The sequence below is a fragment of the Populus alba genome, chromosome 10 (assembly GCF_005239225.2).
Source record: "Populus alba chromosome 10, ASM523922v2, whole genome shotgun sequence".
Classification (NCBI taxonomy): domain Eukaryota; kingdom Viridiplantae; phylum Streptophyta; class Magnoliopsida; order Malpighiales; family Salicaceae; genus Populus; species Populus alba.
In genome coordinates this window covers 11,849,421-11,872,271 of record NC_133293.1, presented here as the reverse complement: position 1 = coordinate 11,872,271, position 22,851 = coordinate 11,849,421, and the positions used below count along the sequence as shown (strand labels likewise).

General features: G+C 34.3%; 3 protein-coding genes across 4 annotated transcripts; 2 read left to right on the top strand and 1 right to left on the bottom strand.

Annotated features, from left to right (window-relative positions):
- Positions 1 to 976: 976 nt before the first annotated feature.
- Positions 977 to 4,667, top strand: LOC118046467 (zinc finger protein 4). Of its 2 annotated transcripts, none has more exons than XM_035055379.2 (2): positions 977 to 1,329; positions 3,727 to 4,667. In XM_035055379.2, exon 2 carries the CDS (start codon positions 3,805 to 3,807, stop codon positions 4,546 to 4,548), a length of 744 nt encoding a protein of 247 aa, XP_034911270.1. In that variant the 5' UTR covers positions 977 to 1,329; positions 3,727 to 3,804; the 3' UTR covers positions 4,549 to 4,667. The 2 variants fall into 2 exon arrangements, with proteins under 2 accessions (XP_034911270.1, XP_034911269.1); XM_035055378.2 differs by having other exon boundaries at positions 3,724 to 4,667.
- A 6,911-nt stretch (positions 4,668 to 11,578) lies between these two features.
- Positions 11,579 to 16,911, top strand: LOC118046468 (protein OBERON 3). Its single transcript, XM_035055380.2, has 2 exons — positions 11,579 to 13,652; positions 16,093 to 16,911. Exons 1-2 carry the CDS (start codon positions 11,681 to 11,683, stop codon positions 16,680 to 16,682), a joined length of 2,562 nt encoding a protein of 853 aa, XP_034911271.1. The 5' UTR covers positions 11,579 to 11,680; the 3' UTR covers positions 16,683 to 16,911.
- Positions 16,912 to 19,696: 2,785 nt separating this feature from the next.
- LOC118046469 (probable transmembrane ascorbate ferrireductase 3) lies at positions 19,697 to 21,838 on the bottom strand. The gene is made up of 4 exons (XM_035055381.2): positions 21,534 to 21,838; positions 21,344 to 21,392; positions 20,825 to 21,024; positions 19,697 to 20,167 (listed from the first exon to the last, which is right to left on the bottom strand). The coding sequence occupies exons 1-4, from the start codon at positions 21,690 to 21,692 to the stop codon at positions 19,907 to 19,909; spliced, it is 669 nt and encodes a 222-aa protein (XP_034911272.1). The 5' UTR covers positions 21,693 to 21,838; the 3' UTR covers positions 19,697 to 19,906.
- Positions 21,839 to 22,851: the final 1,013 nt, after the last annotated feature.

Here is a 22,851-nt window from a genome sequence, read left to right as displayed (position 1 = left end):
TTCTTTATTGATTGGATTGATGTAGCCACTACGAGCTGCCAATCAATGATCAATTTGAGCGAAAATGAATTACAGATGTCCATAATCTAAAATGTCAATTTACTTTCTTTTTTTTTAAAAAAAAATATATCATGTTTCGTGCGATGATGATTGATGTGAATTTAATTTAGTATTATAAAAATCTTTAATCAGAAAATAAGGTGCGATAGAGGGACTTGAAATCTCTAATCCATGGATAATCACCGTAAAACCGATGACTTGATTCTCTAATAAAATAAATAAATTTAATAATTATTACTTTTAAAATATTTTTTATTTAAAAATATATTAAAATAATATATTTTTTTAAAAAAAATCAATACAACTTCCCAACATCACGGAAGACGGAGATGCTTAGTCTTAGTATTTACGACTTATCCAACAAAAATAGTCGTTATCCCAGCTAATATCTTAACTACAATTAAGAAGAAAAAATGATAGTAGACGTTAGAAAAAAGAAAAGAAAAAAGGGTCCTCGCTATCGTCTGGTCTATGGCCTTGTCTCATTTGTGAGAGACATCAAGAGGCCACATTATCTTGCAGAACTGTTTGTAGAGAGTATAAAAACGTGTGGGCTATATGAAGGTTCATGTGCATGTGAGCTGCAAAAACCAAGTGTGAGAGACGGAGATGGCATGGGAATCCATCTTTACAATAAAAGGGAAAAGAAGCATGGGGGTAAAAAGACAACGTAAAGAATCTGATATCCAAGTGGAGAATGGAGTACTATTTCTCTTTTCTGTTTTTTTTGTTTTTTTTTAAAAGAAAAAAAGTGGGGTGAGAACGAAATTTTAGGAATGAAATGAAATCACAAACACTTGATTCGAGTGTCTTTTTGCGGGGGCTGTCTTTGCTTTCTCTGTCGTTTTGTATGCTTTTCTCTCTCTCACACATCTTCTCTCTCTTTATTAATGCATCCATTGATATCAATGTACTGTGTAGCTGCTGTTGATTGAAAGACTTGGAAAGGGCCCAAAATTCAACATCAGAGTGCTTATTGCGTTATCTGCTTTTATTTTAATTTCTTCTGTCTCTGACTTATCTGTCTTTGCACCATCCTCTCCATTTCTTCGACTTCTGCTTTCCCACAAGTGTTTGCATCTCTCTCTCTCTCTCTCTCTCTCTCTCTCTCTCTGTATTCTCTTTTTATCTACTTTCATCCCACTCCATATGTGGTAAAAACTAAAAAAAAAAAAAACTACTTTGATTACTCACACGGACTCTCTCTCTCTTTTCCCAAAGCAGTAGTACTATGTCCTTGAAGCTCACTCGAGAATTTCAAGACACCATGTAAGGAACTTCAACCGCCTCCCTAATTATCACTGCATATTATTTCGTTTTTGTACTTCCTTCTTTCGGTTTTTGATTATTTCTTATCTTTTATCGTTTCTTTTGTGTTACTCTAATATCTTCTTTGTTTTTTGGGTATACTCTACATATGCTGATTCACCCTATCATTTAGTGTTTGTTTATGTTCTTCAAATGTACTGTTTTGTTAATGCTTTTGGGTTTTATTGATGGCCTGCAGCTGAGTTCAATTTTCTGCTTTTTTTTTTCTTAGAGTTGTTGATAATGAGGGCTTTTTGCATTTTTGCCTTTTCCTCTCCCTTGTTTTATAATTGATTTTGCACAGAATTGGAATGGTAATCTGAAATGCAATTTTTTTCCCAATAACTGAGGCTATTCCTGCTTCTTGCATGAGTTTAAAGCTTTCGTCCAGATTGAAACTGCATCAAACCATACAACTAAGAAATGTTTATCCTTCACTTTAACCATTATTTTCGACCTCTTCCAAGGAGAAGGGGTTGTACGCGCATTCTTAATTTCTTAAAATGCATTTCCTAAATGTAGAATTACTTGGTTCTTAACTTAATTGAATGCCCTTAAATGTAGCCTAGTCATTACATGTTTTGACATGGGGTGGTGTTGCAGTTCTATTTGTTTTAGGTATGGTATGGATTGATATAATGGAAGCCGGCCACTTTTATCTATTCACAAGTTGTGGATCAAGTTAAGAGCCATTTGACATGTCAATTGAAGTAATTTTCTTGAGATAAAAGTTTGAGGAACTACAGATGATCTGTAAAAAATGACGTGGTCTGGTTCTGGCAAAACATTAATTGAATGATGCCGCTGTTGTTTCGAAGAATTATATATGCATGATAGATAATGAAAATTCATGAATTTTGTGGGAGTTTTGGAGATCTGCAACTTTACCATGTGAGGTCAAGTGTGAATAGTTGTGAGATGCTCTGCAGTTCAGAGATGCATGGTTTTTACTTTCCATCATTTCAAAGGTGTGATGCTACATGGAAAAGTCAATTGGGGAAATGGTTTTTTTACCTTAATTGCTCCCGTTTGAGTGAAAAAATAATAATCTAAAAGCTCCAACACAATGCTTTTTTATTGCGAAAACATTACAAAGTAGTCTAGCACAGACACATAAATACATCCATGTGAACTCTTATAACAGCGATATACATATCACAGACACTAGGAATTAGGAATAACTAACCAGTTCAAGTGTTTACGGGGAACAGGGAGCGTCTACTAGTCAATACAGTTATTTGGTTAATGATTCGTTGGAACTCTGTGATGAAAAAGATCCTCAAAATAACTGGTGTGAAATCAAAGCTAAAGTTGAGGTGCTTTGTGTGGGTCAAGCTTATTGGGAGTGAAATCAATCAAGCAAGCTCACAAGTGGCCTATGGACTTTCTAGAAATGAGGTTAAGATGTTGTATACATGGAAACAGCAACAAGGCCACAGAAATAGGAGATGATCCCTTTTTTCCATCAGATGCTGCTAACTAGTCGAGGAAAGTTTCTTAGAAAATTGATGCACTCATTTAGAAAAGTTGAGGGAAGCTCGTATAGGATGATTCAATCACGTGTATTGTAGAGCTTGAGATATATTAGTGGGTGACCTGCATTCAAGTAGAACAAACCGTGGAATGAAGTCATTGATCTGAAAGTCAGTTTGGCTGAAGTTATAATAAGGACGGGTTTACGAGGAAAGGATATATGATAGGCTAAATATCAACCCTGGACATGACAGAAAGAAAAAGGAATTCCTTAGATGGTTTGGCATGAGTCAGTTGAAACATATTTGAAAACTTCAAACTATGTTATTTACCTCCTGATTGAGATTTCATCAGCTCTCCCCAGCTGGAGAAAATCTGGCCTAAATTTTTGAAGTCATGAGACGTTTGAATGGTTCCAAAGTTATGTTCCTCTCCTGAAATGAGAGCTTTTGAGATGATGAGATCAGCCTTTTCTCTCTGAATAAATAAATAAAAAGAATAAAAATAAAAAGTTAGCCTTTCCTGTGGTATTATTCTATTCATTAAGAATGGAAAAGAGAAAAAAGATTTTGGTTGGTTGAATTGTTTGGATCACCTTAACAGGTGCACATTATGAACGATGTAATGATTGTTAATCTTTGTGAATTGTTCTGGAGTCTGGGTTGTGTTTAAGACATGTAGGGAACTTTCGACAGGATTAGAGTTGTCGTGCTGTGATGTGCTTTTAGACTATTTTGTTGTGCTTTCAAGCTAGCAAACAGGCACAATTCCTTAATTGCTTTAGTAGATATGGTATCGGGATAGAACGAACCATATATATCTGTTCCAATGTTTACTCTTTAAATTCTCACTTCGAGGCAATTAATTGAATCATTGTAACAGCAGGTGAAGCATTATCCGGTTATCAGCAGTTTTTTTGTGGCAGTACATATTGGCCCAAGTACTCCACTCTATCACCCAGTCATGATACCTCCACAATCCAAATTGGATTTCGAAAATGATTCAGAAGTTAGTAGCCAAGTAGCATTCAACTTATCTATGCATGCACCGTCCCCCGATCCATCAAAGGAAAGCGCCACCCCTTCTTCCTCTCTCACAGATCTCATTAAGCTTCAAGAGGATCCAGTGCCTGTTTCCCTTGATTTATCACTCCATTTCAACTCCAGTGAAATTGAGTTGAAGGGAACAGGTGAGACTAGCAGCGAAGTAGCTGCCCGTGCTCCAAACACAACCATCCCAAGAGTTTTCTCTTGCAATTACTGCCGCAGAAAGTTCTACAGCTCACAGGCACTTGGTGGTCACCAAAATGCACATAAGAGAGAGCGAACAATGGCAAAGCGAGCAATGCGTATGGGAATACTTTCAGATAGATATACTAGCGTGGCTTCTCTTCCACTTCATGGTTCTGCATTTCGGTCTCTTGGGATCAAAGCCCATGCTGCGATGCACCAAAGTCTCGTACAATCTCAAACGCCTGCTAATACAAGAGGTGGAGCTAGGTTTGGGCAAGGCTATTATGGAATGCCGATGTTCATGGAAGAAGATGACGTGGGTTCATATTGGCCTGGGAGTTTTAGGCAGGTTGGTGAGGATGTTGGTGGTAACTCGGGATTAGAGTTTGCTCAAAGTCCAAATATGAATTTTGAAGCAAGGACACCACCATCAAGGACAGATTCATCAGCACCTGATCTTACCTTGAAGCTGTGAATTCCATTTACTTATTTGAATCTTATTTTTCTATTAGACATGCTACTCATAACAGTCTTCACTTTGTACAGTGAGATATGCATCAGCAATGGCTATGAGCTTTTTAATTTTCGTTAGAACTTTGCTCTCTATCTCTTTATTGTTACCAATTTTGTCTTATTGTTGTGTCTTATTTTTCTATCAGAAATGCTACTCGTAACAGTCGTCACTTTGTACAGTGAGATATGCATTGGAAATGGCTATGAGCTTTCTAATTAGAACTTCGCTCTCCATCTCTTTCCTGTTGTCAATTTTTTCTTATTGTTGTAATTTTACAGCACTAACTATGTTGATGGACTCCTTATATATGAGAAATTTGGACGTTCTAATTAATGGAAAGTTATTGCAATATATTTAAATCACTGGTGTTTTTTCTTTATGGAATTACAGTGTCATCCTTCCTGTTCAATTTTTTCCCTGAATAAAGTACAAGTATGGTGAAGTCGAATTTTATTTTGGTTTCTTGAAACACTTCAACTAATCATGCTGGTTTATGTTCAAATGGAAGCAAAAACATGGGTGCAGGTCATGCATTCCCATTACCTTAAGGGTCAGTCAATCACTGGTTGACTGCCATCCAGGGAGTGGGATCTCCCTACTTGCATTGCCATTCTAAATGCTTTCAGTTTCCTTCGTGATGGTTATACCTGGCGTGTTGGTGATGGGCGCTGTATCTCCACACTAGCTACTTGGCATGATCACCGGGTTGGGGATGCTGTCTCGAAGCTTATGGTGCCAAATATCAATTTTCTGGATTATCATTTTTTATGGTTGCTGACACACTACTTAAAGCTCTAGAACCTGGGACACGTTCCGACTTCATACTTCACCTCCTGGTGATCAGGATTTTATATCTGCTGTTCCTTTAGCTAGTCCTCTGCACCTAATAGAATAGTAGAAAGCTGGAAGGAATTTACTCAGGTTCCTACTCCGCGAAGTCTGGTAACTAGGTGGTCATGAAGCTGCCTTGCCCGCGTTCCACGGGCTCCAACTCGAAGGTTAATAATTTGGAAACTTTGCCGCAAAATTCAGATTCTTTCCAAACATCGAGCTTCGTTATCACAGGGAGCTCACGCCTTCCGCTTTGTGTGCTCTTGGTGGAAAAGGATTTGAATCTCCAGTCCATCCATTTCCTGATTTCTTTAATGGTACCTGGGATTCATGGCTGCTGATGAAGGTTTTTCAACCCTCCTATTACGTGTAGCTAGAGATTGTAGGAGCATTTGTTGTACCTGTTGGCTGGTTAATTTGGTGTGCTCGCAACAAAGAGGTGATGATCCAAGTCATTTCTGGTTTCACTTCGGTTTGGTATTGAGAATGCACGGGAGTCGGACTCTGGGAAATAAGGCATCATGCTTTAAGGGAGCTAGAAAGCGCCTTGGGTAATCAATGTGTGGATTTTCTGGCGAAGCTTGGAGAAGCAAGTCCAGATCGATGATTCTCGTATTTAGGTGACTCCGCCTTCTGGGTTAATGCCTCAGCTGCAGGGGGGAGCTGCTTCTGTCTCGTTTTTTAAGCTATCAACGTTCTTTGGCACAACAGATTAAATCTCAAGACTTGCGGTCTTGAAAAGGGGTAATTTAGAAAGTTTAAGCTTCTACTAATTAAGATTTTATATAGCTTATCTATAAGAACCAGTCAAATACCCGTGCTATGCTGCGTCCATACAAAGTTAATTTTTAATGTAAAAAAAATAATAATGAAGAAGCTGTGAACACATTTTTTGTTATCATGAAAAATAAAATTTAATATTGGAAATTTTATGCGTGTATTTAATAAAATAAAAAAAATTATTTTATCCTATAAAAAAAATTATTTTATCTATATATTAACCGTCAAATCAAGTTATTAAGATAATTATATATTAAAATATTTCTAAATAACTTTTTACCATTAAAACACACTTAAGTAAAAATAAAAACAATAGCCACACCATTAAAAAAAATATATCATCAATTTGACTTATCGGAGATGTTCCTGGAGCTGGGTTTTTTTTTCGGAGAGCAATCATCCTTGCTTTATATCTCTATGAGCAAAAAATGTATGTCCTATCATTGACCCACGTCTCCTAGTTTGAAAGAAGAGAGAGAGAGAGAAAAATCCATAGTGTATACGTGTATATGGCTCCACAGTAAAAAACTCACGGGGTAGTTTTTAGAAAAATAAAAATTCATTTATTTTTAATAAGAATTTTTCCATCTACTCGATTCTTATAGCCTCTGTGGTAATTTACCTACGGCTTTTAGCTTCTTTTTTATATATAAAAAACTTGAAAATATATTAAAATAATATTTTTTATTTTTGACATATCATATTAAAATAATAAAAATACTAAAAATATAGTAATTTTAATAATAAAAAATCTAAAGAAATTTATTCCAAACATTCCCAAACGGTGCCGTGGAAAACGATTCTTTAAACGTGTTTGCTTTTCTTTGCCTATCCGAACTCGCTGACCAAGTGTACTAATCTTCACTGTAGGTGTTTCTACCAAGATAATCTTTCTGTTTTTTTATTTTTTATTTTTTCAGTCGTACAAGAAAGACGCGTTTTTTATATGTATATATATATATATATAGAATTTGTTATCATCTGATTAAACAAGACACGCTTGCGGTTACATTGTTGTTGTTGCTGCTGTTGTTGTCGAAGGAAACGGTGCTGAGTCATTTCTTATTTTTTGTATTTGGATCCTTAGAAATGTGTTTGGTACATCAAACAAAAAAATATTAAATTATTACATTTTTAGTATTTTTATAGTGATTTTAATATATTAATGTTAAAAAAACAAAAATTCTAAAAAAGATATTTTAATATATTTTTAAATAAATAACATTTTTAAAAAATTAATCTACATTAAAATACCAAACACATATTAAAAAAAACTTGACATTTTGCTCAGCCTTTCAATCTTCAGTTCAAATGCTCGCGGTAGATAAACCTGGAGTTACTGTACTTCCAACTTTATCTATATTCATCGATATTCCACTTCTATTCCTATAATAATTTAAATTTTTTTAATGTTACTCTTGTAATTTTTTAAAAGATTAAATTTTACCCTTTACATATTTTATTTTTTCCCATTTGCTATCAAATCCCTAAAAATGTTACAAGCCTTGTAGAAACACTTGTTCTTTCTTTCTTTCATTTGCTTGTCCAATAAGAAGACTACACAGAATCTATTGAGTATAGAACTATTAGGCCAAGCTTGCTAGTGTGCTTTAGAAAAATACAAGAAAAAAAAAAACCATACACAAAATTCAAAACATGGCTATTTAATTGTTATGGGAAAAATTGAGACTTTTTGAAAATTAAAATGGTGATATTGGAAATCTGAAACTATATATATACATGTAGAAGTGAAACTCCGATCAAAGAATTTGAAAATTTTTACCTTGGATCCTATTTATTTTTATATTTTAAAAATATTTTTAAAAAAATTTAAAATTTTTTTATTTTTTATTTTAAATTAATATTTTTAATATTTTCATATCATTTTGATGTGTTGAAGTTAAAAATTATTTTTTTATTTTAATATATTTTTAAGAAAAATATATTTTAAAAACCAATTACAACGAATAAAAAAGAAATCCATAAGAGCAGTAACAACAAAATCCTATCAAATGATTTCGATTAAGATGATAGATTCGATTAAGATGATAGATCACTGGAAACAAGGATCTAAACCCAGGAGATACAAGATGTTTTATTATTTTTTAAAATTATTTTAATGCATTTATACTTCTTTCTCTTTCGTAAACTGAGTGTTGGGATTACTATGTATATTAATTTGGTATTAGTCGCATGTTTGACAAGAAACAATGTTTGTAATAAAAACAGAAATGCTATTGTTTTTTTCATTCTTTTATCTGGAACTTAAGCGTTGAAATTAAGCGTGTTAATATTTAATAATCCTCGAAACACCGACGTCATCGTGACCTTTCTAACCATTACTTTGGATTCCTCGAATCCACGTTCAAGTAGCCGGCCTGGCATGTGGCCCTAAGGTCCTAACCTCGGCTTGCCCAGCTTAACTCTCGTTTTCGAGCCCCCTGGCTCAGCACTAGCCCAAACAATCTCCATGATCTCCTAATCTGCTAGTAAGATCTTGACCATGGAAATCTGTGGATCCAACTCTATCTTAAGTCTTTTAACTTGCTCCTAACCATCATACTAATTCTATTATAACTTATAATGTGCTTCAAGATTTCCCTGTAATCTTCGCCAGGTTAATTTTTCATGTAATCATTACTACAACTGTTAATGTAATGAGTAAAACACTTGCCATCACCGTTATTATATTATAGCAATATACATTATTTACGTTCGAAGTAGAATTGCTGCCTAACTTCAATGCTTTTTTTTTTGTTTTTGGTACGGCGAGCGGTGTTGTTTCGTTGTCTCGGAAGTGTGAAAAATTGCATCCCCAATAAAAAGGGGAAAGACTGCACCTTTCTAAGGTCACAAATAAATGATTTGTGGCAAAAAAAGGCACACCAAGTTCCAAGCAAAAAAAAAAAAAAAAGATACCGTAGCTTGTTTGATATTTCAGTGATAATTATTTTTTAAAATATTTTTATTTTAAAATATAATTTTTTTATTTTTTAAAAAATTATTTTTAATATTAATATATTAAAAAATATAAAAATATTAAAAATATATATTTTTAAAACATAAAAATAATCAGGCTATTAAAAGTGCTGCTTTGAAGAATGACCAGCAGCAACTTAGATGACCGGCGAAATTAAATGAAAAAAAAAAAAAGGAAAAAAGAGAGAGAGAGAGCAACGAAAAGGTGGCTTTAGGGGACAAGGGTCTCGAACAGCTAGATGACGCGTAAGCCCCCACCTTTTCCGGTTCCACCCCTGTCAATTACAGCTAAATTTTATTTCTGTCCCTATGATTCATCAATATTTCGTTTCTACTCCTTTATAAATCTTTCCATTTTAGTTTCCAAGGAATTCTATCTTTACTTTACCCCTATCTGTTATTAGACCTACTGTTTTTTTTTTTTTTTTTGAGATATATGTTAATAATATTCATGGGAATTGGAAATAATTGGAGAAAATAAGAAAAGGTGAGTCTTTTTATAGTTTTTTATTACTATTCATGGGGGAATTAGGAATGTGTGTGTGTTAGGAGTTTCTTTTCACTTTTCAATCACAAAGCTCTTACGAACACAATATGATATTACTATTTATTTCCTTTAACAACGTAATCATATCATTCTCGGGAAAAAAAATCATATCTAATTCAGATACGATAAAATTTTAAAAATATAAGTGGTCTGAAAATAATTTTAAGTTAAATAATTGATTAATTTATTAGTAATTTTATTAATATTTTTAATTAAGATGATTAATAATTTATACTTAATGTTTAATTGGCCAATATAATTTATGACTAGCACTTATAAAAGATTCTATTTGATGAAATTAAGAACTATTTTATTCTTAAATAAATATTTTTTAAAAAAATATATATAATAATATTTCAAATAAAGAATATAATGATATTTTAAAGAGAGATGTTTTGAAAATATATATAAAACAAAGAACAAAGACTGTAAACCTTTGTTTCAAATATCTTATGGTATATTTATAATCTATGAGTCTTTTTTTTTATAGAGAATATAGGATTGAATTGTAATTTTATTTTTGAGATATTTTAAGTTGTATTCTATTTATTTTATTCAGATAAAAGATAATGACATTGATGACAATAAAAAGCTTTAATATAACTAGTAATCTTAGTAGAGTATAAATTTATTTGCTGAGAAACAAATTTTTTATAAAATTAATAGTGTTAGATATAATTATTTTTTTTTATCTAGCCAATACTAAACTCAACATGCTTCACTGTAACATGCTCGGAAAAATTATATTCATACTTTTCCTTGAACAAGCGTTTGTTTTTTATCAAAGACATAATTTCTACCCAGTATTAAATTAACAAAAAAAAAACTTCTGATAGAGTAAGCACCCCTTTTTTTACTTTTCTTTCTCCCCGATATATATATATATATATATATATATATATATATATATAGAAACGGCAATAATAATAATTGGTACATGAAATCAAAGATAATGTTCTGTATTAAGAAAATTCAACATTCAACAATATATACCATCGATTAGGCATTGATTAGGGTGAGTAAAAAATTCAAAAAAAACTAAAAACTAATTAAAAAAATAAAACCATAAAAAAAACCCAATTAAACTATTAGAATTTTGAAAAAACTGATCGGTTTAGTTTTATAAACCTGAAACCGAAAAAACCGAATCGAGTCCAAACCAAAAAAATCAAACTGAAAAAAAAATCAAGTCTAACAAAAAAAACCGAGCCAAATCAGGAAAAAAATCATTAAACCGATTAAAATTTTTAAAAAACTAACCGGTTCGGTTCGGTTTCACAAGTTTGAAATAAAAAAAACTAAACAGAAAAAAAACCCAAGTCAAATAAAAAAAAACCGACCCAAGCTAGTTTGAATAGATTTTTCTACTAAAATAATTAAATCGAAGTAAAATTGATTAGTTTGAATAAATTAAATTTAAAAAAAAAACTCCTTTTGATTATTTTTTTATATAAAAATCAAACATGAAAATATCACCCCATCGTTAATCTATAATAAAATATTCTATGTAACTTACAAAGGATGTTACCGTTAATTAGGCTAAACTAGACTGACTACAGCCATGAAACAGGGGAGGTAAACAACTTTGTTTTTCGGGGAAGCTCTCTCTCTCTCTCTCTCTCTCTCTCTAGTCCCTCTATGGAGAGAGAGAGAGAGAGCTACATTTTGTGTGTTTCTGGGGCAAGAAGCAGCAGTGAATAGGAAACACGATTTGTGTATTTATCAGCAACTCTAGTAGTCAATACGAATACTGTATAGCCGTTTTGTGTAAAATGCTTTGAAAGTTTCAGCCGTTAAAGAAAAAACACAAACAAAACAAAGACAAATCAGAAAGCTTGGTTGTGTGCTGCTGCAATGTAAGACTTTTCAGTTAATTGTACTAAAAAAATAAAACCCACCCAACTTGAACCGAGGCAATAACCTTCTCACCCCCTAGATTCCCTCATTTTTTCCATTATGCCCTTCCAGTCCACCATCAAAGCAAAGGTCTCAACTCTCCCTCCCTCCCTCCCTCCTACTCCTCCTTCTCCCCCTATTCTCTCTCCTCCCGTTAAAAGTCTGACCTTTGAAAACAAAACAAAGGCCATGTTTGGAGAGAAAGATCGTCGTGTCTCTAATGGCGAGGCTGAGTCTGAGAGGTCTCTAAACCAAGAGAACCCAGGAGAGAAGATGAGTGGTTTGTCTCCAAAGCGAATTGATTTTCTCAGAGATTCAAAGATGGGTTTTGATGGGTTTGGCTTAAAACCTCAAGAACTTACTCTCAGCTACCTCTGTGAAAACAACCACAATAATCCGAAACTGGGTTTTTCTCTCAAGGGAAAAGAAGTTATCTTTTCAGATAATTCAAACCAAGATGAGAAATGGGTTGAGAGGGATTTCTTGAATCTGAGTGAAACCAAATCTAATTCTTCTTCCAAGCGACAAGTTCCCCGTGAAGAAGATGAAGAAGTTGAAGAGAATTCCTCAAGAGACAAGAAACCAAAGCTAGAGAGTACTTTAAATCTTTCTCTAGCTTTGCCTGATGTGTCTCTCTCTCTAACTGCATCCAATGCATTGCAAAATGTTGATCCTTTGATTGAGCGAAATCGACATGAGTTTTTGGGCGCGGCAGCAGCAGCAGCAGCAGTATCAAACAACAACACACAAACAACATGTTCTAATGATTTCACTGCCGCTTCACTTTCATATTCGTATTCACATCCGTTTTCACATAATCCTAGTTGTTCTATGACTCGCAATTCAACTGAGAATTACGAGTATTCTGTAGGGAGAGATGATCAAATTTGGTGTGGAGGGGAAGGGACTAATGGATCAGTTCATAGCCGGTTTAGGCCTATTGGAGACGGGATTGTTGCTCTGAACAATAACAATCATGGTGGTGGTGGTTCTGTGATGCAAGGTAATCGTGCAACGAATAAGGATTCGTGCAATAATAGTCTCTATAAGACTACCAGTTCTGATAATCTTTCATTTTTTCCATCTGAATTGCCGGCTAGGCCTCGCTTAGATGCTTATTCAGGTGATTCTAGGAGAAGGGATTCGGAGAATTTGAGAGGTTTGGAGAGTGGAGATGCAGAAGGTAGAGGAAAAAAACTTTCTACACCGGGGAGAATTCTTCGTCAGATTGTTTCCGAGATTATTCCTGTTATGGCTCAGATCATTCAAGAGGTAGCCGAAGAAACATTGGAATCCACCAAGGAGTACTTGAAGAATCTTATAGCCATGCCTGAAAAGAGAGAAGAGTTAGTTGGCCTTCAAAACTGGCTTGAAAGAAGGTCTGATCTTACCAAGGAGACTCTCTTAAAGTGCCAAAAGGACCAGTTGGAAATTTTAGTTGCGGTCAAAATGGGGCATGGAAGTTTTGTTTCTGGGAAAGTTCGGCTTCCTACAAACGAGTTGGTGGAAATTTTCTTGTTTTTGAGGTGTAGGAATGTGAATTGCAAGAGCATATTGCCTGTGGATGATTGTGACTGTAAGTTTTGCTCAGGGAATAAGGGATTTTGCAGCTCATGTATGTGCCCTGTCTGTATGAATTTTGACTGTGCTAGCAATACTTGCAGTTGGGTTGGTTGTGACGTTTGCTCTCATTGGTGTCATGCTGCATGTGGCATACAAAAGAATCTCATTAGACCTGGTCCTAGCTTGAAGGGTCCATCAGGGACTAGTGAGATGCAATTTCACTGCATTGGATGCAATCATGCTTCGGAGATGTTCGGTTTTGTCAAGGATGTGTTTGTGTGCTGTGCAAAGGATTGGGGACTAGAAACTCTGATAAAGGAGCTTGATTGTGTTGCGAAGATTTTCAAGGGAAGTGTGGATTTCAAAGGCAAGGAGTTGAATACCAAAGCTGAGGACTTGCTTTCCAAGCTTGAAAGAAATATGATATCTTCTAAAGATGCCTGTATCGCCATTATTCAGTTCTTTACCTGTAAGTTTTCTAACTTTGAACTCCTGCTTTTTCTATGCAATTTATGCGCTATTTCTTCTCATTAGTTAAATCGTTAGATGGTTGAACTATCCAAGTGAATTTGTTGGTGAAAATCTGAATTCTTCTGTCACAAGGCTGTCGTTTGAAGCCTGATAGAATTTCTAGAAAAAAAAAAAAAGATTTCTCTGTATGGACAGAGCTTTGTTGATTAAAGTTTGCATGTTCTTTTCTGGTCACTGATGTCTTCTTTTAAGCTGTAACCTTTATCCTTTTCCCCCAAATAAATTTCGTTACATAAATAAATTAATCTGTTGGAGCTCAAATAAAAGCCTACGAGGGTTGAGCTAAAGTTTATTGAAGGTGATGTGATAAGATGTGCATAGGTCATTTTATAATTATCTGTGTGAATAATTCTGCTGGTTTCTTCACCCTAAACAATTCTTTTATAGTAACTATGTTGAGTCTTTGGCATGGCTTTTGATGGTTTTCTTCTAAGCTCTGAGCCTTTTGATGGTTTTCTTCTAACTCTGACTCTTAAAGACGGGACATGCCCAAAAACCTGAGGCCAAGGGCATAGAAGTTAAGATCATAAAAGATTCTAAAAGTGCAATTAAAACATATTGACTCTGAATAAGGAGTTAAAAGCTAGGGGTACGAAATGGTTTTTATATTTGTATATTTTTATGTTCAAGCTCAGATCAAGCCCAAGTCTAGCATGAGACATTATATTCGAGCTCAGCTCCAATAAATTTTAAGAAGGCTTTGTTTTGGTTTGAGATCCAATTGTTATGTAAAGAGGAGAAGCCTAAGCACACAGATAACTATGTCACACATGAAACTTGGTCTATTCATTATTGCAAGCCAAGCTTGAGTGCCAATCTGAAAACTGTGCTGCTTTTTTTTTTTTTGGCTGCAACTGAACGAAGTTGTTTGGAGGTTTGATAAAATCTCTTTTAGGTTCATTTAATTTTATTATTGCTCATGCACGAGCATAATTGGAGAGGGTTTTAGTTAACAAGATGAATTCAAACATGTTTGATTTCATTTTTGAAGAGCTCAATAGATTCATGTTTAGGCTTGTGAACACAGTCATTATTGGTGTACCATGTTCTTTAAGCCCTTTGATGGTGCTGTAAACTTGATAGTTTTATTTCTGATCAATTGTGGCTGTATAATGGACCTGAGGTATATATGATGGACTCTTGGGACTTGAGTTTGGTTATCTTGCATTAGAAAATCAATTTGAAGTGGTTGAGCTTGGGACTTGAGTTTGGTTATCTTGCATTAGAAAATCAATTTGAAGTGGTTGAGCTTGATTTTAATCTTTTTGACAGAACGGTGTCCAATCCATCAGTCTGTTTGCTTGTTTATTTTAGATTTTTGTAGAAGACAATTTTAGATAATGCAGATAGAAACAAAGATGGTAGATCTTTTTCGAAACCAATAGTGCAGACATGCCTGCCACCTGCACCACAGGTCATGACAAAAGGTTTCTGGAGAAGAATTTGATATTGGGGAAAATTTACAATGCTTTCGAGACACCGGGCTAAAGAGAGCTGAAGAACAACAATCGTTCAGTATGTTAAGGATTGCATTAGTTTGCTTATTAGTGAGAGTATTCAGGCTACAGTTGATAGACCACATAATCCTTCAAAATATCTTTGCATCAAATATATGTTGAAGGTTTTCTTGGTCCTTCCATACATATTACTATGAGCAAACAACTCTAGGGACAACATCAACTGCTCTTCCAACAGCTTTTTTTCCTTTATGAATTATCTAGATCTGTAATTTGTCTGAAACGTTTAGTTTGTAAAAACTTGATTTACAAAATGGCCTAGGTTATTTCTTTAATTTAGGATGCCTGGTTTCTTTTATCTGGGTGATTACATGCAATAGTTACCATCTAAAAGCGGATCAGTTCAAACACAAGCTCTCATTTCTTGAGCTTTGCTGTTTTGAGCAACGAAGGTCTAGGTCATGCAGTATGTGTGCTTATCCTTTCAAAAGTATGTAGTGGTAGGGAATTTTGGTTACAAGTAACTTGCCTAATAATACTGCCCTTTTTTATTGCTCTGAACCTCGATGGAGCAAGTCAAATGTTCATGTGATGTCCCGCACCTCGCTTGTGCTGATGTTGTTTCTCATAACCAGGAAATGTCATATCCTTGACTGCTTGCGCTGGACTGTAATATAAATGGGATTTTAGCATGTTTGTTCAATGTTTATTTCCTTACTGTAAATGAAGGGGAAAAATCGAAGTAAAATCATTTTTAAAAAAAATAATAAAGAGGAAAGAAAAGTCCCTTCTTTTACAGCATTAATCAACATTTGCTATCCCTAGATTGTGAACTTCAACTTCTTTAATTTTCATGGTTATTTATTTAGTTATTTCTTCAGAAATTCAAATTGTATAATGTATCTTCTTTGGGGATTTTAGATGCAGATAGTATGTCAGATTTTCCTGCTTCTGGTGTTTCTGCGAAGGAATTGATGCCAAGAGAAGCTAGCCTTAGAAAAGATGCAGTCCCCATGCTGTCAGCACCTTCTCTTCCTCCAAAATATACCATTGACAACATGGGCTCTTCAAGTGGAAGACGTGATTCACTACCAAATGATCTACACCGAAATAACATCAAAGCTGCCCTCCTTGATGACCTAAAAATTGGAAGTGAGTTTAAGTTTGGGAAGTTACCAAAGAATGATGGATTTGATAGCTTAGAAAGCGTTGTGCGGATCAAAGAAGCAGAAGCAAGAATGTTCCAGAGCAAGGCAGATGAAGCACGGAGGGATGCTGAAGGTTACAGGCAGATGATTCGGGCAAAGTCTGATAAGTTAGAAGAAGAATATGCAGAGAAGCTGGCGAAACTGAGTTTGCAAGAGACGAGAGAAAGACGAAGGAAGAAACTGGAAGAACTGAAGGCTTTGGAAAATACACATTGTGATTACTATAACATGAAGCTGAGAATGCAAGCAGAGATTGATGGTTTATTGGAGAGAATGGAAGCCACAAAGCAACAATGGGTGTAATCTATTCCTTTTTATTTATAATTTTGCTGACAGATGATGCTTAATAGTGTGCAATTGTCTTATTTCTTTGCCATTTTGGGCTTGGAATGTATGTCCTCCAAATGCAGAATGCACGACTTTCCTTCCTAGCCGTGAAACTGGGGAGCTTGAAAGCTCATTGCTTTAATAGAAAAAGAAGGAACAGAAACAGCGAGATTTTATCTTATAGTATATTTCAGGTTGTTTGGTATTCTTGGTGGCCGTCTAAAACTGGTAAATACATGGCAGGATCAGGCCTCAGAGGGCGACTGTTGTTTCTGCTTTTGACCCTGAACTCGATGGTATCCCTCCAATATAACTAATGAATTCATGTCCGTCCATATCATTCGATTTACCAATATTTCGACTATTAAACTATAATTGTCAAATATGTATATATTGGGAATATAGTTTTCAAAGATATTGTTAGCACGGGTTGATGCAGCTGTGAAGATTTGTACTCTATACTGTATGTTTTATACGATTCTGCAGATAATATATGAAACGTATTTTATGTGACAGGACACGAATAGCACCATCGTATGATGCTGGGACCCTTAAATATGGATGCCCTGGAAGGGATTATGATGCACAACCGGTCACTGTGGGTTGCAGCAGCAAATACATGAACCATTGATTCGCTGGGGTGTCGATTTTTACTTTTGACATTAAAGATTTCATCGGGCCCACTAATGGTACCATAACCATTAAGCCTTAATTAATTGCTCAATTGACACCGGATATTAATCAAAAGAAGTGCTTCAAAGTTGGGAATTAATGGTGCAAAGTCCAGCCAACGCGCTTTCGCTAATGCGGTGGGGATCGTGATCGTGACCGTGCATACATGGTCGTGTATAATTCTTGTCTCGTAGAAATAATAATAAAAATAAAAGTAACACCCGTCGTTCAGTGAGGTTAGTGAGAAAGTTTGTTCTCTCTATTATTATCATTATCATTATCATTCAAGAGCCTTTAAATAAATTAATTAGTTTTAATGTGCAAGAATTAAGTGGAATGCCTCGCTTTAAAAAAAAAAAGGAATAAAAAGAAGATATGTTGGAGCCCCACTTTTATTTGTCGTTGAAGAGAACAAGTTAAAACCCCATCATGGGCATGGAAAAAATCTAGTGCTTTTATTTGATGTTATTAATAATATCCTCGTGTAAGGACACACCACCCAGCCCAACACTGGCCGCAAATAGAACAGGCAAGAGTCCAGTGGAATTGACGAACACTTTTTCCAGCAAACCCGTCTGGGCAGTGCTTGTAGGCTGTAGCGAGGAAAAACATGGCCGAACCACCAAAGACCTCCGCCATGGCCTGGATGTGCCTCTTGCTGACGTTTCTGCACCTGGGAACACAAATGAGAAGAACCCCAGCATCCGATTGTGTGTTAACCAGTGATCAGAACACTAAAAAAATTAAACGGTTTAAAGAAATAAACGGTTTTGGGATTGTCCGAAAAAACAAACGGTTTTTCTTGTCCTAACAAGAAAGAAAGATTTACCTGTAAACCAAATAAGCAGATGGTGATCAGGCCAAGCCAGGAGTGTAAACTAGCCATGTCTTGATCACCCACTTCATGTTTAAACCTGAAAGCTTTTATCTTGGTTTTTTTATAGTTTATAAAAAAAATCAATTTTCCCTTGACTAAATTTCTTCGTGTTTTTATCTTCTTGTTTGTATCTCACATTTTCCTTCCAAGTCCCCGTAAACGTTGACAGCATTTCTTAAAAACAAAATTACAAAGCTAAAGAAGCTCTAAAAACCAAATTAAAAGGTTGGCTATTTAATGGTTAGGGGTAACATTGGAACGTTTTGAGGACAATAAGGATAAAAAATAAAAGGATAGAAGTGGAAAAGCCGATGGAAGATGGTCCGGGTTCACATGTTGTTGACTAATCCTGCAAAGTTTCCTGGCTCTATTCAATTCTTCGCTTTGTCAGTGGAATTTGAATTTATTAGGTTAACGGTTATGTGATCAAACAAGGCATCGTGCTGTCGAGGCTTGAAATATATACTGAGCAAAAGACGAATTCGAGATAAAAGTTGACCTCAACGGACGGGTTGGCCTCAGGTTAAAGAGATGTGTTCATTTCATTTACTTTTTTTAAAATTTAAATTTAGAGTCAGGGTTTTAAAAAATTATTAAATTATTTTAAGTATACCATATTAATGTGTGAATATATTTTTAAAATTATTCAACAAGATATTTAATTTTGAATATTGACATATATATAACCCAGTCTAAAAATAACCTCACAATAAATAAAATAAATAAAAGAAGTTGCTTTAAAAAAGGCCTCTATATGAAATTAATAAAATCGTTTAACTTGGAAATTTAATTTCAATGTACATTTTTTATTTTCTATTTTAACTGATAAAAAAACATGTAATTAGTTAATGCACGTTATATTTATTATAGTTCAAATACTATAACCATAAATTTACTCAGCACACACCATATAACGAGGTAATTTCCATTATTATTTGAAGGAATTATAATTATAGTGCTCGTAAATTATAAACTATTAAATATTTTTATTTATTATATTATAATAATTTATCTTATCACTCAGTTACGTGATTAATTATCTCGTGTAATTATGCTAGTTATTAGTATTAGTGTAGATCATGTCTTACCTTAAAAAGAGATTATATATAAAAAAATCGAGTATAATTTCAAATAAAAGTTCTTTGTGACATCAGATCGAGAAGAAAAATAACATCATTTAAGAAATTATTTTTCAGTTCTTTGTGACACTTATGACGTTATAAATGCTATTTTATTATTCTGTAAACTTAAAAATAATGTCTTGAAGAAGGCCCGAATGATTGGTGGGCCAGTTGAAGAAAAAAAGGAAAATTAATTGGTAGGTTTCATCGTCAGCATAATTTGATGAAAGCTAGGAGCCCACGATAAAGGCACAGAAAGCCCAACAATAGATTTTAAGTCTATAACTTTGTCTGGAATGAGTGGAAAAAGCAACTACCTCTAGACATGGCCACGTGGGCCGAGATTCCGAAATTATTAATAAGAAAATATCAATACATTATAAGCAACCCCATCACTTGCTCGCTTTCAACGAATCGAGATATAAAATTAATATATTCATACCCACACACCAAAATAAAAAGGAAGAGCAAAAAATAAGATCACAAACCAATCACAAATCAAGAAATAGACAGCAAGAGGCACAGAAAAGTCATACATAACGGGCAAGAGCAACCGAGAGATCAACGAATATGCCAAAGAGAAGGACAAAGAGTCCGGTGAAGTTGATCAAACGAGACTCCCTGTGATTCTTTAGATCGAGGAATGCAGATTTCTCCATCAACCCAGTTAGGGCTGCACATATCGCCATGTATAACAGTGCCCTTCCCCCGCTTACGTGCCATGGAAGCATACCTGCCCTTGTAGGTGCCGCAGCTCTTGGAAACATGAACGCAGAGAAGCCCAGAACCCACTGCATGCATGGCGACCGGAGCTCAGTTATATAGCAGCAAGAGTCACAGCTTTGCATAAAGATAGATTTATTTGGTAAACAAACTCACACATAAAGTTTAGGCAAAATCACCTTTCTTGTGTTTGTGACAGATATTAGAAGGTCAGATCTCTTATGTTTCTAACTTGGTTGGTTGACATCAAAATTACTGTCGTTAAATAAGCAGTTAAAAAAAGAGCTAAATCGCAGCGATAAAAAGTATAAATACTTGATCGAACGTTTATGAAAAACCCACCCCTTCATTGACTCATCACAATATCCTAGCCATGAAATTACCTCAATGGCGTCTGGACGGTAATGATCCCAACGTCGAGGCTACTGGGATTTCTTAGAAAAAGTTATGTTCAGTCCCTATATTTCTTAAAATCGCAATATGGTCCCTTCTTATCAAACTAATGCGCGAGCGTTATTGGTTGAGGCTACCACATCGACATGTTGTCAGTTTTAGTGTCAATTGACAAAGTTTGAAACACAGAGGGTGAAAATGACCAAGTTCCACATACGCAGGGGGCAAATGGGATGGTTTTGCCTAAGATTTAATCAATTCGAAGAAAGATAATGAAAGAATTGTTTCTCATCACTAGTTAAAGGCTATGGCTAAGTGAGTTGTTTACGCACCTGCAAGCAAAATAAGCAGAAGGTGAATAAGCCAATCCATGAATGCAAGCTATAAACATCCTCTGCATTGATCATATCATGATACTTGAAGACAGCACATATGCCAACAATACCAAGACACAAGGCGATCAGATGAAGTATCATGTGGATCGATTTCTTTACGATCCCCCGCGATAATACTGTTTTGTATGCCATCATTGCTGCTCACAACACCAACATATATTTATATAAGAAATCAGGGGGCTGTAAAAAGTAATTAAATGGACGAGACAGGAGAAAATTACTATATGTGTACGCACGTAAGAATCCCAACAAGGAACAATATTTATTTATTTATTTGAGATTAATTGTTAATGGGTGCTTGAGAGTTTTGGATTTAAAATTATGCTGTCCCAAAAATGCACTAATAATGAAATAAATAAAATAGCCATTCCAACATCAAGTTGCAAATACTTGGAAGATTCTTACCTCTTGATGATCGATTAGGAGTATTTCTGTCAAAAGTTAAAATATACATACCTTCACCAACAAGAAATATGAATCCACAGTACATAAAAAATGGATGAGCCTACAAACCAAAATTAATGAAGCCATTATATATATATATATATATATATATATATATATATATATATATATAAACACTGACAACAATTTAATTATAATTATGTGAAAATAACGAAACAAAGAGTGAGGAAATTTTACTTACATTGAAAACACGATTAGAATTGTCAGAATGATACTCGATACCCCCACGATAATGCAGTAACCAAACCAGCATGAGAATGAAAGCCAAGATGCCAAACAAGTGTGCAACTACGGTTAGACGAGAGGCTGATTGCCTGTAAATAGCTCTGTTGGAATCCATTGTTGGATGGGAGGAAGGGTGTTAACGTTGTGTGCCCAAATACATGTAGCGTCGATGAGTGAGTTCTTATAAATCTCTCTTAAAATATATAGTGGCATCCATGGTTCTTGGGATTGCTTGTCTAGTTGGGTTTGGTATATTACTTCAGAAACTTTGTCGCTTTTTTACACGAGAAGATGCTGCTTTGTCTTAAGGAAAGCATCATCAGTACAAAGAATGACAGCTCTAATTGCACCAGGGAAAAAAAAAAACTCTAAATTATTGATATGTCAATCTAGAGCATGATAAAATGGTTGCTCCTATATGATTAATCCCTTGATTGTTTTGATGAACCAATTTATTAACATTTATAGTACTGTTAGGTAAAAGTTCATCAATTATATTGTTTAATTATTACAAAGAAATTAATATATTCATGGGATATTTGAGAATGCAGTAAGAGATGTTTTTTAAAATATTTTTTATTTGAAAATTTATTAAAATAATATTTTTTAAATTTTATTTTTGACATCCAAAGATATAAAAAAAAAATTAAAATTTTAATTTAAAAAAAAAAACAAAATTTAACAAAAAAACACATAATGCCAAACACCCCCATGATCGCCCCCGCAGCTTTTAAAAGTACGAGATTTTCTAAAGAAACGAATCACAAAAAGTGTAATTAAGGGTCCGTTTAAAAAAAAAAAGGTGATGGGATGTGTAGAAAAAGATAGATCATAATATATTTATAAAGAAGTTAATAGAAAAGAAATGTAACACGCTTATTATATATCGCATTGATAGTTCAAAGAATCCAAGAACATGGTTTTAAGAAATCGCTGATGCAGTTTCGTTAAGAAATCTTAGTTTTCTATATTTTATAATCTATTTTGTAACGTTAATAACGTTTATCATCAAGGGTCGCAGTCGACCCGATCATTATATTAAAAAAAATTATTTTTTTCATAAATTTGTATCATTCTTTTTATTAATATATGCTATTTATTCATGATTGATAGTTGATAGTTTTATATAACTTTAGTACATTATTTTGTAATAAGTTTTAAAATATTTTATGTATGATAAAATCATGACTGTCACGTAACATCCACGATGATCTGCTTTACCACGATATAAACTCCGGATTAAAATCATGTTCTAGAAAAATAATAACATTAAT